Source organism: Coffea arabica, chromosome 7c (assembly GCF_036785885.1).
Source record: "Coffea arabica cultivar ET-39 chromosome 7c, Coffea Arabica ET-39 HiFi, whole genome shotgun sequence".
In the NCBI taxonomy this organism is placed as follows: domain Eukaryota; kingdom Viridiplantae; phylum Streptophyta; class Magnoliopsida; order Gentianales; family Rubiaceae; genus Coffea; species Coffea arabica.
Window position 1 is genome coordinate 2,139,731 of NC_092322.1, and position 12,202 is coordinate 2,151,932.

At 37.0% G+C, this 12,202-nt stretch overlaps 2 protein-coding genes across 3 annotated transcripts; one reads left to right on the plus strand and one right to left on the minus strand.

Annotated features, from left to right (window-relative positions):
• Window positions 1-2,425: 2,425 nt before the first annotated feature.
• Window positions 2,426-4,108, plus strand: LOC113698747 (uncharacterized). Its single transcript, XM_027218674.2, has one exon. It carries the CDS (start codon window positions 2,547-2,549, stop codon window positions 3,837-3,839), a length of 1,293 nt encoding a protein of 430 aa, XP_027074475.2. The 5' UTR covers window positions 2,426-2,546; the 3' UTR covers window positions 3,840-4,108.
• Window positions 4,109-5,170: 1,062 nt separating this feature from the next.
• LOC140010354 (SNF1-related protein kinase catalytic subunit alpha KIN10-like) lies at window positions 5,171-10,847 on the minus strand. 2 transcript variants are annotated; one of them, XM_072057043.1, is made up of 11 exons: window positions 10,536-10,847; window positions 9,323-9,515; window positions 8,610-8,794; window positions 8,207-8,389; window positions 7,930-8,061; window positions 7,653-7,838; window positions 6,892-6,981; window positions 6,702-6,785; window positions 6,135-6,263; window positions 5,798-6,040; window positions 5,171-5,330 (listed from the first exon to the last, which is right to left on the minus strand). In XM_072057043.1, the coding sequence occupies exons 2-11, from the start codon at window positions 9,510-9,512 to the stop codon at window positions 5,217-5,219; spliced, it is 1,536 nt and encodes a 511-aa protein (XP_071913144.1). In that variant the 5' UTR covers window positions 9,513-9,515; window positions 10,536-10,847; the 3' UTR covers window positions 5,171-5,216. The 2 variants fall into 2 exon arrangements, with proteins under 2 accessions (XP_071913144.1, XP_071913145.1); XM_072057044.1 differs by lacking the exon at window positions 10,536-10,847 and having other exon boundaries at window positions 9,278-9,401.
• Between the last annotated feature and the right edge of the window lie 1,355 nt (window positions 10,848-12,202).

The following is a 12,202-nucleotide window of genomic DNA, read 5'->3' on the forward strand; positions in this document are numbered from 1 at the left end:
AGAGGTACGACGAATTTAAACCGTCATCGCCCAACTCAGGAAATATGTAATATGCTGTAGGCCTCCATGGAATGTACCATATGGATTGCTACCAGTTGGAGAACAAGGAATTCAGGAATTAATCTAGAAACACAGGCCTCGGAATATTTTCCTGAATCAAACGAATATTTTCGAGCTTTAGTCGTATTCAGAGGCCATTTAGCTATCAAATTTCGGAGTTGTTCTTGATTTCCCTTTTGCGCGATTGCGTTCGTGAAATGAGATTGTAAAATAACTAGGCCTGTCAATCGGCCCTAATGAGCCTGACTTTGATTTGATGTGTTCAAGCTCAACTCATTTAATTTGAAACATTTTTGGGTTTCGCGCTATGAGTTTTGGGTTCGTAAATGTGAAGCTCATACTCAACTCACATAATATTCGGATTGTGAGTCTTAATCGGGTTTACCCCAAGCTCACTTATTACTCCTTAATTTTCTTAATATAATTACTATAACTATTAAGTTGTAAAACTAATTTAACATTTACAAGACTATAATATTAAAACTAAACATGAACAAATAATAGTTCTTAAAAAGTATATAAACCAAAAATTTTTTCAACAATATTTATATTTAATCCATTTAAAATGCATGAAAAATAGTAATAAAACATCCGATCATAAGCCAATACATCTTTAAAGGTTGAAACTTTTTTTATAATCTTGTGATTTAAATCCAAATATGCTTGATGATTTTTGTGTTTGTAGACAAAAAAAAAAATCAACCAATAATATGCTAATACAAAAATTTACTCAACCAATAAGAAAAATTAGAGATTTAGTTATGCATTACTAATATTGGCTCTCAAGAAAACTCATGAAAGAGTCTTTAGATGTATTTTTGTGTTTTGTAATTTATATATAAATTTAGTATTTAGTAAAAATATATTTGGATATATAATTATACATAATATCAAAATATAAATATTATATATATAGGTAATTAAAGGGCCGGACATATATCGGGTTTGAGCCTAATAAGGCCCAAGCTCGACTCACATTTAATTCGGGCCTAATTTTTAGGCTCAAACTCAGATCGACTCACTAAATAATCTGGCTCATCGGGCTTTCTGTCGCGCCGAATGAGCCGAGCTCGGGCTGGCCCAGCCTCATTGACAGTCCTAAAAATAATGTCTTCTTATCCTCTCAAAACACATCAAACACCGAATATATATATATATATATATATATTATTATAGCACCTTCAGATATCTCTAAGCTAGGTACTGCAACACTGTTGTGGGAATTTCTTTCCCCGCTCTTAAATTTTTCTCTTCGTGAGAAATTACTATGAAGTCTCGGTCACCGGAATTCCTGTAACATGAATACATTGAGATGGTCACTTGTAGCGCAGCTCCATCGTGGGCTTCAGCTGTTTGATCTAATTTATCTATCTTGGGGTCATGGTTTGCAATATCGGCCGACACGCATCGATATCGGCCAAGTCGTACTCGGAACAGAGGAAACTGGTACGATACCGATCTCCGAACGACGAATATTACTATATTCGTGACGACTTGCTTTGACTCTGTCGATATTAGTCGATTCGAATCCGTGATGCATGATATTGGCCCATATATTCAAGTCAACTCGGAGTAGACTCGAATATTTTTTTTTAAATTGTGTCTTTTTTGATATTTTTTAATTTTAGTAATTTTTTCAAAAATTTTGGAAACTTTTGTGTGGTACAATATGCGTGCCACGTGATATTCAATCGATATGCCGCGATGGATATGGAACAACCGAGATCGCGACGCTGTCGCGACCCGCCATGGCGAACCATGCTTTGGGTTGTTGATGTTGTACTAGAAATATCCACAATGACAAGGAACAATCAGTCTTTTTCGTCAGAGTGATGACTTCAATGCACTATTTCTCCTTCCACGACAGAAGAATTACTGTGCTTCTTTTGGGTTTATTATTAATTCAATCAGTGGCAAATCGTGATTTCTTTCCAAACTCGCTGATTGGTAGACCGGTGGTTGTAGCTATGCTCCACATAAATAAGGAGATCAAGGCCCCAAAAAAAGCCAAAATCCAACTCGGGTTAGTTTCATTTTCATATAACTTAAAATAATCGATCGAGACATTGGAAAAAAAAAAAAAAAAAATGCCCCTCATGTATAGCTAGCAGCGGAAGCCAGAAACTCGATCCTTTGGCTGGGTCAAAGCTACGATTTCCAAAAGAATCATACAGAAATCTAGCAAAAAATACTAGCTTAATATCTCTCTATATCTCTGCCTACAACATCAAAGAGAAACCTCCACATGTTTTCATCTGATGCCGAATATAAAAACAACAAAGGTGTGCGTACAAGCAAAAAAGGACCTTTTCAAACTTCAATTTGCCTTGACAGGTTCTCATGTCGTACGTGTATAAATATGTGTACTTTGTTTGTCAAACCTCCAAGGGACCCCATTAACGAGCATCAACCGTCTAGTCAACAAACGTAGCTACCTACCCATCCAACATTGGGATAGCTAGAAATTGAACTACTCAGAAAAACTGATGGCAAGGAAAAGAAAGGCCGGTGATTGTATGGATAATGAGAAGAACTCATCCTCCTCGTCATCGTCTGGTGATGAGGGAAACGTTGCATGGGATGAAATGGTGAAGGAAGCTGCAGCTGCTGCTGCATTCGGCGGAGCACGGCGGGCCAGGAAAAGATTCGTTGGTGTTCGACAAAGGCCATCAGGGAGATGGGTTGCGGAGATAAAAGACACCATACAAAAGATAAGGGTGTGGTTGGGCACTTTTGACACTGCTGAGGAGGCTGCCAGGGCCTATGATGAGGCTGCTTGTTTGCTTCGAGGGGCCAACACTCGCACAAATTTCTGGCCTTGTTCTTCATCATCTTCTGCAACCCCAGCTCTGCCTTCTAAGATCACTAATCTTCTTCTGAGTAAGCTCAAGGCCAGAAATAATTCTCTTGCTGCTGCTGCTGCTGCTGCTTCATCAGTTCCAGCATCGGATCATGAGCAGCAAAGGGAGTCGCATGAATTTCCTGACGATCAATCATCTGATTTTCCTGATGCTCAATTCACCGATTTCCTCAATGATCCTGAAGATTATACCCCTGAAAAAGATGGTACCACCACCAGCACGGCTAGTAATTTAAGTACTAATAATAGTAGCGATTCTCATTTGAGCTCGAGCCCTGAATATTGCTTGACCCAACATGATCATCATTGTGAGGTGATTAGAGAACCAAGTTTAGACCTAGAGTGCTGGGATGACACGGTTCAATCTTCCAACGGTCATGAGTGCCTGAGCTGGGATGGTAGCACTGCTGAAGATGAAACAGAGGAACATGCTGAAGAAGGAAACAACGTCAATCCCGGGATCGTGGATTTCAATTTTGTGGACGAGATAGAATCTTGTTATAACTGTTCTCCCTTTGAAATTGCTGGACAAATATCACAACCTGTGGAGATTGAGGATTATGGAGATGATCCATCCATGCTGAGCGAGGCGATGAAGAGGATGAACTATGAGAGGAAGTTTTCTGCTTCTCTTTATGCCTTCAATGGGATAACTGAATGCTTAAAGTTGAGGCTGAGATCAGTGAGTGTACTTCAACAGGAAAGATCAGAGCAATTGACTAGACTCCGTAATGCATGTAACAAGAATATTCCAGATCAGGAACAGCAAGAGACACTTCAAGGGGACAATGTTGAACTCATCAAGAAGCAAGAAGAGGAAGCAACTCCAGCTGATGCTGGGGCATCTTCTTCAAACTTTGATGGTGACTTATCGCTCTGGAGCTCTATTGATCTCCCACCTATCTGCTATGTCACTTAGTTAGGTAACTAGTGACCTTTGGCTTTTGAAGTTCGAGCTACCTCAATTAGGATTCAAAAATTGGTAAAACAGATTCTGACTGATACATCCATCACGAGCAAATTCTGAGTTGGTATAGGAAACTAGAACTATCATGTAACTTCCCTTCCCCAGATTTAGCAGTCAGGAATGACTGAGGTCCGTTATGTTGTACTCTTAACATGACTTCCGGTTAAGATTTTACTTCCTTCCTTGAGATATGCCAGTTCTACATAGTTTTTTTTTTTTTTTTTTTTTGGGTTAAAGCAGCATAACTCGATGTACTTCCAACAAATTCACGTCTTGAACCTTTCTAAACGAATTTTCATGGATGAAATCAATCTTATGTCCTTCAGGAGACCGTCCGCGATAAAGTAGAAGATAGATGCATGTAAAAATGAAGTTCTTGTTTGGTTTCTTTCCTGTTTCTTTTGGCTTTCGATATTTATGCCTAAACGATTTGATAAGGTACAAGATTTATTAATCCATCCACGGTCATATTCTTCAACAACCATTTATTAATCAATCTGAATAAGCATTTTAAGATTATATAACCATTCAATTGTAAGATATGTTCCTTTATTGCGAAAGAAGAAGTTGTCTGTGCGGCTTCAAGACTCCAAAGACAAACTTCGAAATCTACGCCTTGATTCAACTTCTGCGTTTTGGCTTGTCCCGACTCCTGACGAGGAAGGCTTCTACATTTTGTTGCAATGCAATATTTGGCAAAGTGAATGAACTCTCACAGCTCGGTTCATATCCAGCTTGGATTACTTAAATACCTTTTTTCGTGGGATATGATTACCTGTCAAGTACAGTTAAGCCATTGAAAAGAATCCCGTTTTGATGAAATAAAGAAGCAGAAGATGCTCAAATATGGGGACAATTAATCCTGTGGAAGCCCAGAAAACAGGGTGAAAGAAGGAAGTATCAAGATACGAGTATTCCCAGCTGTTAGGCAACTGTGCTTTAAATAGCAAAAAAAAAAAAATGCAGCAACCTATGGAAATCTGAAGGTGAAAACCGAAGCATAAGGCTGACGAAATTTTAAATCATATCACTATTTATCCAATATCTGCCTCTGCACATCAAATAACCTAATTATATAAACTGGTTCATCGTGACAAATTAGAAAGGGAAAATAAAAACTAAAGAGGTTGTGCAAGAGGCCGAAGGTCCTAGTGCGTCCACAAAAACACAGGCTGTGCATGACCATTCACCTTTGAGAGAAAAGGATGAACTACTACTGTGACGTTAGGATAAAAACATTGTGCCCACTTCAGCTGCTGTAGCTAAATCTTATGTACATCAACTTTCTTCACAAGCGTCTAGAGATCTTTAGGACGGATTTTTTCAAATTCAGAGGACCCGAAGCTGAGTAAGGAAAGCTGCACAAAGATCCAGAAAGAGTAGCTGGGGACCTTGAACCCTCTGTAGGTCAAGTAGGTACTTGTCCTCACGAGTCTTGTAAATCTGCAGTTTAATTACAAACATTATCAGATCACAATTAAATTGCAGTTCAACCAATTTTTTGGATAAGTAATTGGTGGGAAATGAAGAAGCATAACATAGGTGAGCCGCACACTGCAATGGATTTCACTTTCCTGAAACCCAGCTATCTTTTTGTATCACTTGTTTTAGATTCGAAGAATACTCAATGAAGTTTGGGGAAGGAGGATAACTTCTAGCATATTTTAGAGCAGTTTGTCTAAACAGTGCCCATGGAGCCCCAGGTGTTACTATTTTGCGAGAGTGATGTTCAATAGGAGAAGTCTAAATGCAAGAGGGAAAACAAATAGAAGTTAGTGCACCATATACAGAAACGTAATGTTTGTCACAGGCACGGGCATGGGCACTGGTTAGAAAAATCTATTTCAAAAAACGGACTCATTAGCATCTGAAGTTGTACACTCACAAAGAAAATGATATAAGAGAAATACCTGAATCTCAAATTTGACCACAGCTGGTACCCTAGCAACGCCTTCATTTTCTCTGACACAAGAATCATCTCCAAAATAATGATTACTGTGCATAGAGTTGTTGATCATCACTTCATGTTGACCAGGAATCCCAGGACTCCACCTGCATTTCATGTTGTAGTGCCCAATCCTTTTCCAACACACATCAAGTTCTTGCAGCGCTCTTAGAACTTCAGTCATAACCTCACGAGGATGTGCTCGAGACTGACAAGGTCAAAAAGAGGGGAACAATAATTGTTGTGAGAATGATTTAGCAACTTTTGAAAATAACTGTTGCAAGCACTCAACTAAGATTAACCTGAAGTCCCAGAGCCCACTTTCTGTCATACAGACACTGTCTCAAACCAATCTGTTGGTAATCCATAATTCCTGTCATGCGTGGTGAAGCTACAGCTTCATTTGATTGCATTTGGTTAAATCCCGTTTCCTAGAAACAAATGAAAGCTTTAGTCAGGTCAGATCAACTGGAATAAAAAGGTTGATAAAAATCTTCAAAGATCTAACCTGTAACGTGGAATCTGAGATTGTTTGATCACATTTTTACCTTCTTACATACTAAAGCTGGTTCAGGCACGGTCCACTGGTTGTGCCAGTTTATTATAAAAAGAAAATTATCAACTCGAAATATTCTCATTAATTGGAACGCCTTGATGAATTTCGGAGATGGTTTTTGTTTGTGATAGATTATGAGGGATAGAGTAGACCTACGAGGGATAAAGTAGACGCTTGCAAAAAGTGACAAACGAGTAAAACCACAAGCGGGCTTAAGCTTTGTTTATGATATAGATATCGATAAAACAGATCTTATTACAAGTAAACTAGACAACTAGAGTAACTATTGCCATCAATATGAAAATTAACGCACCATTGACTCCTCAAATTCAGCTCCAAGGTAACCACTGGAAGCACGGAAACGATTGTCTAACAGCAAATAGTATGTAACAGTTCCCTGAAAAGTTCAGAAAACATAACTGCACCTTTAACCAACCCCACGTCGTCAAATTTGGAGAGAGAGAGAGAGAGAGAGAGACTAACAAAAAAAGAAAAGAAAATACCTCATTTTGGACCCTCTTGCAGAGAGAATCAATGAGGCTTTCCCTGTCAAATCCCTTTTTAACCACTTCAAGCAGAATCTCTTCATCGATCTGCACTCGAAGGATTACAAAAACTAATCACTGAGATGAATTGGAATTAATATCACTAAAGTGAGGAACCCAGGTACAAAAGAAATTGATAGAGAATTAAGAATGGCAGAAACCATGTCAATGGACTGAAGAAGAAGGAGTCACTGACTTGCAATATGCTCAAAAAAGACTTTAAGATTTTTTATTTATGGAACAACCTAATTCTATCTCATACAGCAAACTGAATGATTACAAGAAGACAAATTTAAATATGAATAATCGAAATATGGGTCTTCCTTTAATATCTGAAGTGTACTTGATAAGGGAATTAATTGCAAAACGAAGTACAAGTTAATCGATCAAGAGTAGAAAAGGCAATATTTTGCAAATTGTAATTTCTCCAAACAAATAAGCATATACACAAAGGAGTGTTGAAAACAAAGAAAACTATCAGATGTCCTTTTGCAACGTATGTTGCAATGCTCAAATCATTCTCCTAACCAACAAGAACAGTTTGGCATTGTTGAATGATTGACCAACAACCTGCATCCTCCTAATTAATTTCAGCATGCATTTTAGATTGTTAAACACTAACAATATAAGTAGTCAGTCATAAATAGTAACATGAATTCACAAGTAAAAGGAGAATATAGAAAAGCTATGAGCATTTGTAAGTCATGCCACCACCTAACCTTTTTAGCTTGTTGGCTTGTATCTGGTGGAGGCACAGCCAAATAGCGTGGCAAATGAGCTTGGAACCAAGGGTGTAATCGTACATCAGGAATGGTGATTCGCTTAATAGGGTCAACTATTAGCATCCTTGGAATCAAATCTCTTGCACCAGGAGACAAATGGCTGGGAAGAGTGTATATTCCACCCTGAATAGTAATTTCAATGAAAATTACAATGATATAAACACACTTTCTCTTCTTCTTGCTAGTAAAAATTGCAAAAACAGTTGCAACTCACCTTTATTTTCTTAAAGAGGTTAGGAATATTTTCATCGTCAAATGGCAGGGTTCCACAGAGAAGTGCATACAGAATAACACCACAGCTCCATACATCTACCTCGGGCCCAGAATATAATTTCCCTGATATAACCTAGATACATGATAAACATCAGGTTTCTAATTCCACTGTTGGAACAAAAACATTGCTCAGAATAGAAACCAAAGGCTTGGAAATTTTGGAGCGTTTATGTAAAAATCTGTTTCAAGCCACCAAAACCTTATGCACCCAGCTATACCTCTGGAGCAGCATAGTTTGGACTTCCACAACTGGTCTTGAGAAAATGACCATCGTGCATGACATTGCTTAAGCCAAAATCAGCAATCTTCACATTTTTGTTGGAATCCAGAAGCAAATTTTCAGGCTTAAGATCCCGATGAGCCACCATATTTCTGTGGCAGTACTCCACCCCAGAAATTATCTGCTTTCAGAAAGTAAGATGATTCACATTAATAAACAACAAAAAACCAATAATTGCATAAGGCTTTTCCACAGGCAAATTTGAAAGAGTAATCTCCGTGTTCCACCATAATTCTATGGCAGAATTTTGAAACTCGAAATTTTCTATAACAACGCAGTAAGAACTACTATCTCTAATGTAAAATGTATCTATACAACATAAATCATGCCAGATTCTTTACCTGCTGAAAAAATCTTCGAGCTTCATCCTCCTGCAACCTACCCTTTTCAACAATGTGATCAAAAAGCTCACCAGATTTGACATACTCCATCACAACAAAAATATCTGTTGGGGTCTCTATAACCTCATAAAGGCGAATGATATGAGGGTGCATAAACAGTCTCAATATCATGATCTCTCTTCTAACTGCAAAACCATCAATAACATGCATGATGTGAGAGTCTGAATCCAGAAACAAAGCACCCTAAGTTAAATTACAAATGACAGTAAATGCTTTATAATGGGATTTAGAGAAGAAAGATTTAAAAGACACTAAAACAAACTGCTGTCTTTGATAACTAGAGATCTGGTCATCAAAAAAAACTTTAGAAAGAGACTAGATGTCACATACATGAATTCGGTACTAAAAGAACAAATATAATGCAGAGGATAATGATGATTAGAGTTTTGCCAAGATCTAAACTTTAATATATTATTCTTGATAATTGGAGGAGAAACCTCCAACTATCAATTAAAATAATAAAGCAAACAACCAATTTCAGTTTAAATGACCATATTTTGCACATAATAGCAAGGCATCCTAAAAGAGGGAGGCAAATATCTCCAATCAAATAAGAATATTTCCAAGCTAAATTGGTTCAGAAAGTGACATCCCACAGTCATATGTACCCTGCAGAAAAATAGGACATAAAAACAATGTCCATGTGGTTTAACCTTTTTCTTCCATTTCCATGTTCTTTATCTTCTTGCGGTTAAGAATCTTCACAGCAACTTTGTGCCCTGTTAATGCATGCTCAGCAATTTTCACTTTCCCAAAAGAACCAATTCCAAGAGTTTTTCCAAGCTTATAGTTACGTAAGAATGAATCTGCACTACCACTCCCATGAACAGCAGGTCCATCCATTTCCTATATGGGTAACCACAAAAGTCAAAAAATGGAAGTGCAAGCTTTTCAAACATCATAGCAGCGCACACATAATTTATGCAGTACAAAAGCAAGAGAAATACGTTATCTTACAGGAACATAATCCTAGATAGCAATACTTTCTTAAAAAGGAAAAAATTGCACAATCTTTTATTTCATCATGAAACAAATTGCACAATCAAATAAGGGCCATCATGAAAAGAAATCCTTTCCTTTGGAAAAATATTTATTTCATAGGATGGAAACAAAGTTATTTAAAAATGCCCAAACACAAGTTATGAATTGCCCTTAAGCAAAAAAGATAGAATAATCACTTCTCCCTACATCTCAGAAGTTCCAACTTCAATTCTAAAATTAAGTAACGTTAACAGAATTCATCCTTTTCCCTTTTATCTCTGCCAGCCTTTCCTTCTTCAATAATTGTATGTTCCACAATATCCCCAGCAAAAGGTTAACAAAGATGAGCAAAATTTGTCAGTACAACAAATACTACAAAACCGTCAGCATATTTACAATCTAAATCAGTTTGAATACCCCATACACCAAAAAATAAAAAATCTAGACTTTACGAGGGACGAATTATAAGAACACCTAAACCTTGGTATTCAAAAATCAATACTTTCAGCATGATATCCACATTCAAATTGAAAACCCTACCTTCCATAGATCCACACATTGTGAACAAGCAAGACAAAATCATCGCCCGCCCAATTCAAAAGAACAAAACTTTCAACGTGTCACATACATGTATAAATACAAATAGAAATTAAAGAGCCAGAAGCTCACAGCAGCGAAACTGAGAAAAGCAGAGAAGCGCTTCGGCAGAAATTCTGGCAAAAATTAACACGTAAAACGAAGGGAAAAAAAGGAATAATTACTGAAAATGCAAAATCGACAAAACTCTAATCTACTCTGATAATTTGAAAAAAAAAAAAAAAAGTACAATGAAATTGTTTTGCCTACGGAGAGAAACAATTTCGTAAACAGAGAAAGAAAACTCACACTAGAATCTCAAGCGTGAGCAAGGGGAGCTGCAAATTGCGAATGTCGAACTCGGGGGAACAAGTGTTCGAGTGTGCCGTTAAATAAATGCCTCCCCCACTCTCCCAGAAGAAAAGGAAACTTTTTATCTATAGTAATTACGTGGGAAGGAGGATTTCATCGTTCCTCAGTTATGGTAATTCTCAAGCAGTGATGACTCAGTAGCTGCTGCCCGACGTTTTATCTCAGACCCAAGAGTTCCTCAGACATGGTGGCGGTACGCTGTTAAATCCCCTATGATTGAGGAGCTTAATTGTGGGGAGGATGACTCCCAAACAAAAAAAAATCTCGACGTTGCCTCCTTTTCCTCTCTCTTGCTATCTGTTCAGCTATATTCGTTTCGTTTTTCCTCGCTTTTATTAATTTTTTCTTTTTCTTCAATCGAATCTTTGATTGGTTTGATTGGAGACTGTTGCTAATTTCTTGGTGGATCCGATCATGATCTACGGCTTTAATTGGATTTCTTTCTTTCTTTTTTTTTTTTTCTTGGTAATTACCAATATCGCTTGGAGTGATATAGGAATCTCGTTAATTACTCCGATTGAATATAAGTACTAGTAGTAGTTTCTCTGTTTTCTTTTCTTGGGTAGAAATAATACCACTGCTACTAGTTACCATTGGAATAACCGACGTGGTTTCTTTCCTTCTTTCCCTATTTTTTTTTTTCACTCAACAAAAAGTTTTTCATTGGCACCTCATAGATTTGCAGTGTTACCGTCATTTATTTAAATGTTAGTATGTTGACGCAATTCTACGTGTTCAATATCTCTGTCCAAACTTTAAATACTGATGGAAAGTTTTTTTTTTTTGTTGCCCGATCAAATTCTCTTGATGAGATTTAGTGGACTTGGATATAAATTTATTGACTTTATTTGAAGTTAGGTTTAGATATAGACAATTTCATAAAAAAACCTAGAAACGTTCCAAGAAAATATTGAACGCCATTTGCAACACATATCCTACCTCACTTCTTATTTCACTCGCTAGCGTACTTTTTATTATATTGCTATTTCTTTTTTATGAACATCATATTTTATTTTATTTTTTAAGATTCAATAATTATTAATTGAGTAATACATAAAATTTAATAAACTCAATTTTTCATGAAATTTTTGCTGTCTTTTTTTTTATTTTCTATTACATACTATTTTTCGAGACTGTTATATTTATTTTTTACTATGTTGATAGTTATTGAATTTTACAAAAAGAATTAAAATATGATGTTTATGAAGAGAAAATAGTAACGTGGTAAAAAGTTGAAACAGGAGATTCATTGCACACAATTGCGGAGGCAAAATTCATAATACCCTTGAAAGGAAACGGAGCAATGTTAGAATTAAAAGGGAAGAAAATAAATCAATTCATGGAGTGTCACGATACAAAATAGAGCAGCTAACAAATCAAACGTAAGCAGGTAAGGCTCTTCCCATCATGCTGATTGGAAAAATCCTGAGGAGGTGGTTGGACGAGGAAATACAAAATAGTACTTAGTACTAGTGACAGCAGTATGGTACTGTATTCGAATCTCTGCTGCAGCAAAGCCGAGCACTTTATTGACACGAGTCAACAACAACAACAACGTATGACGTGTTCGAACTATGAGGCTCCAACAGACAGTTATCCTCCGG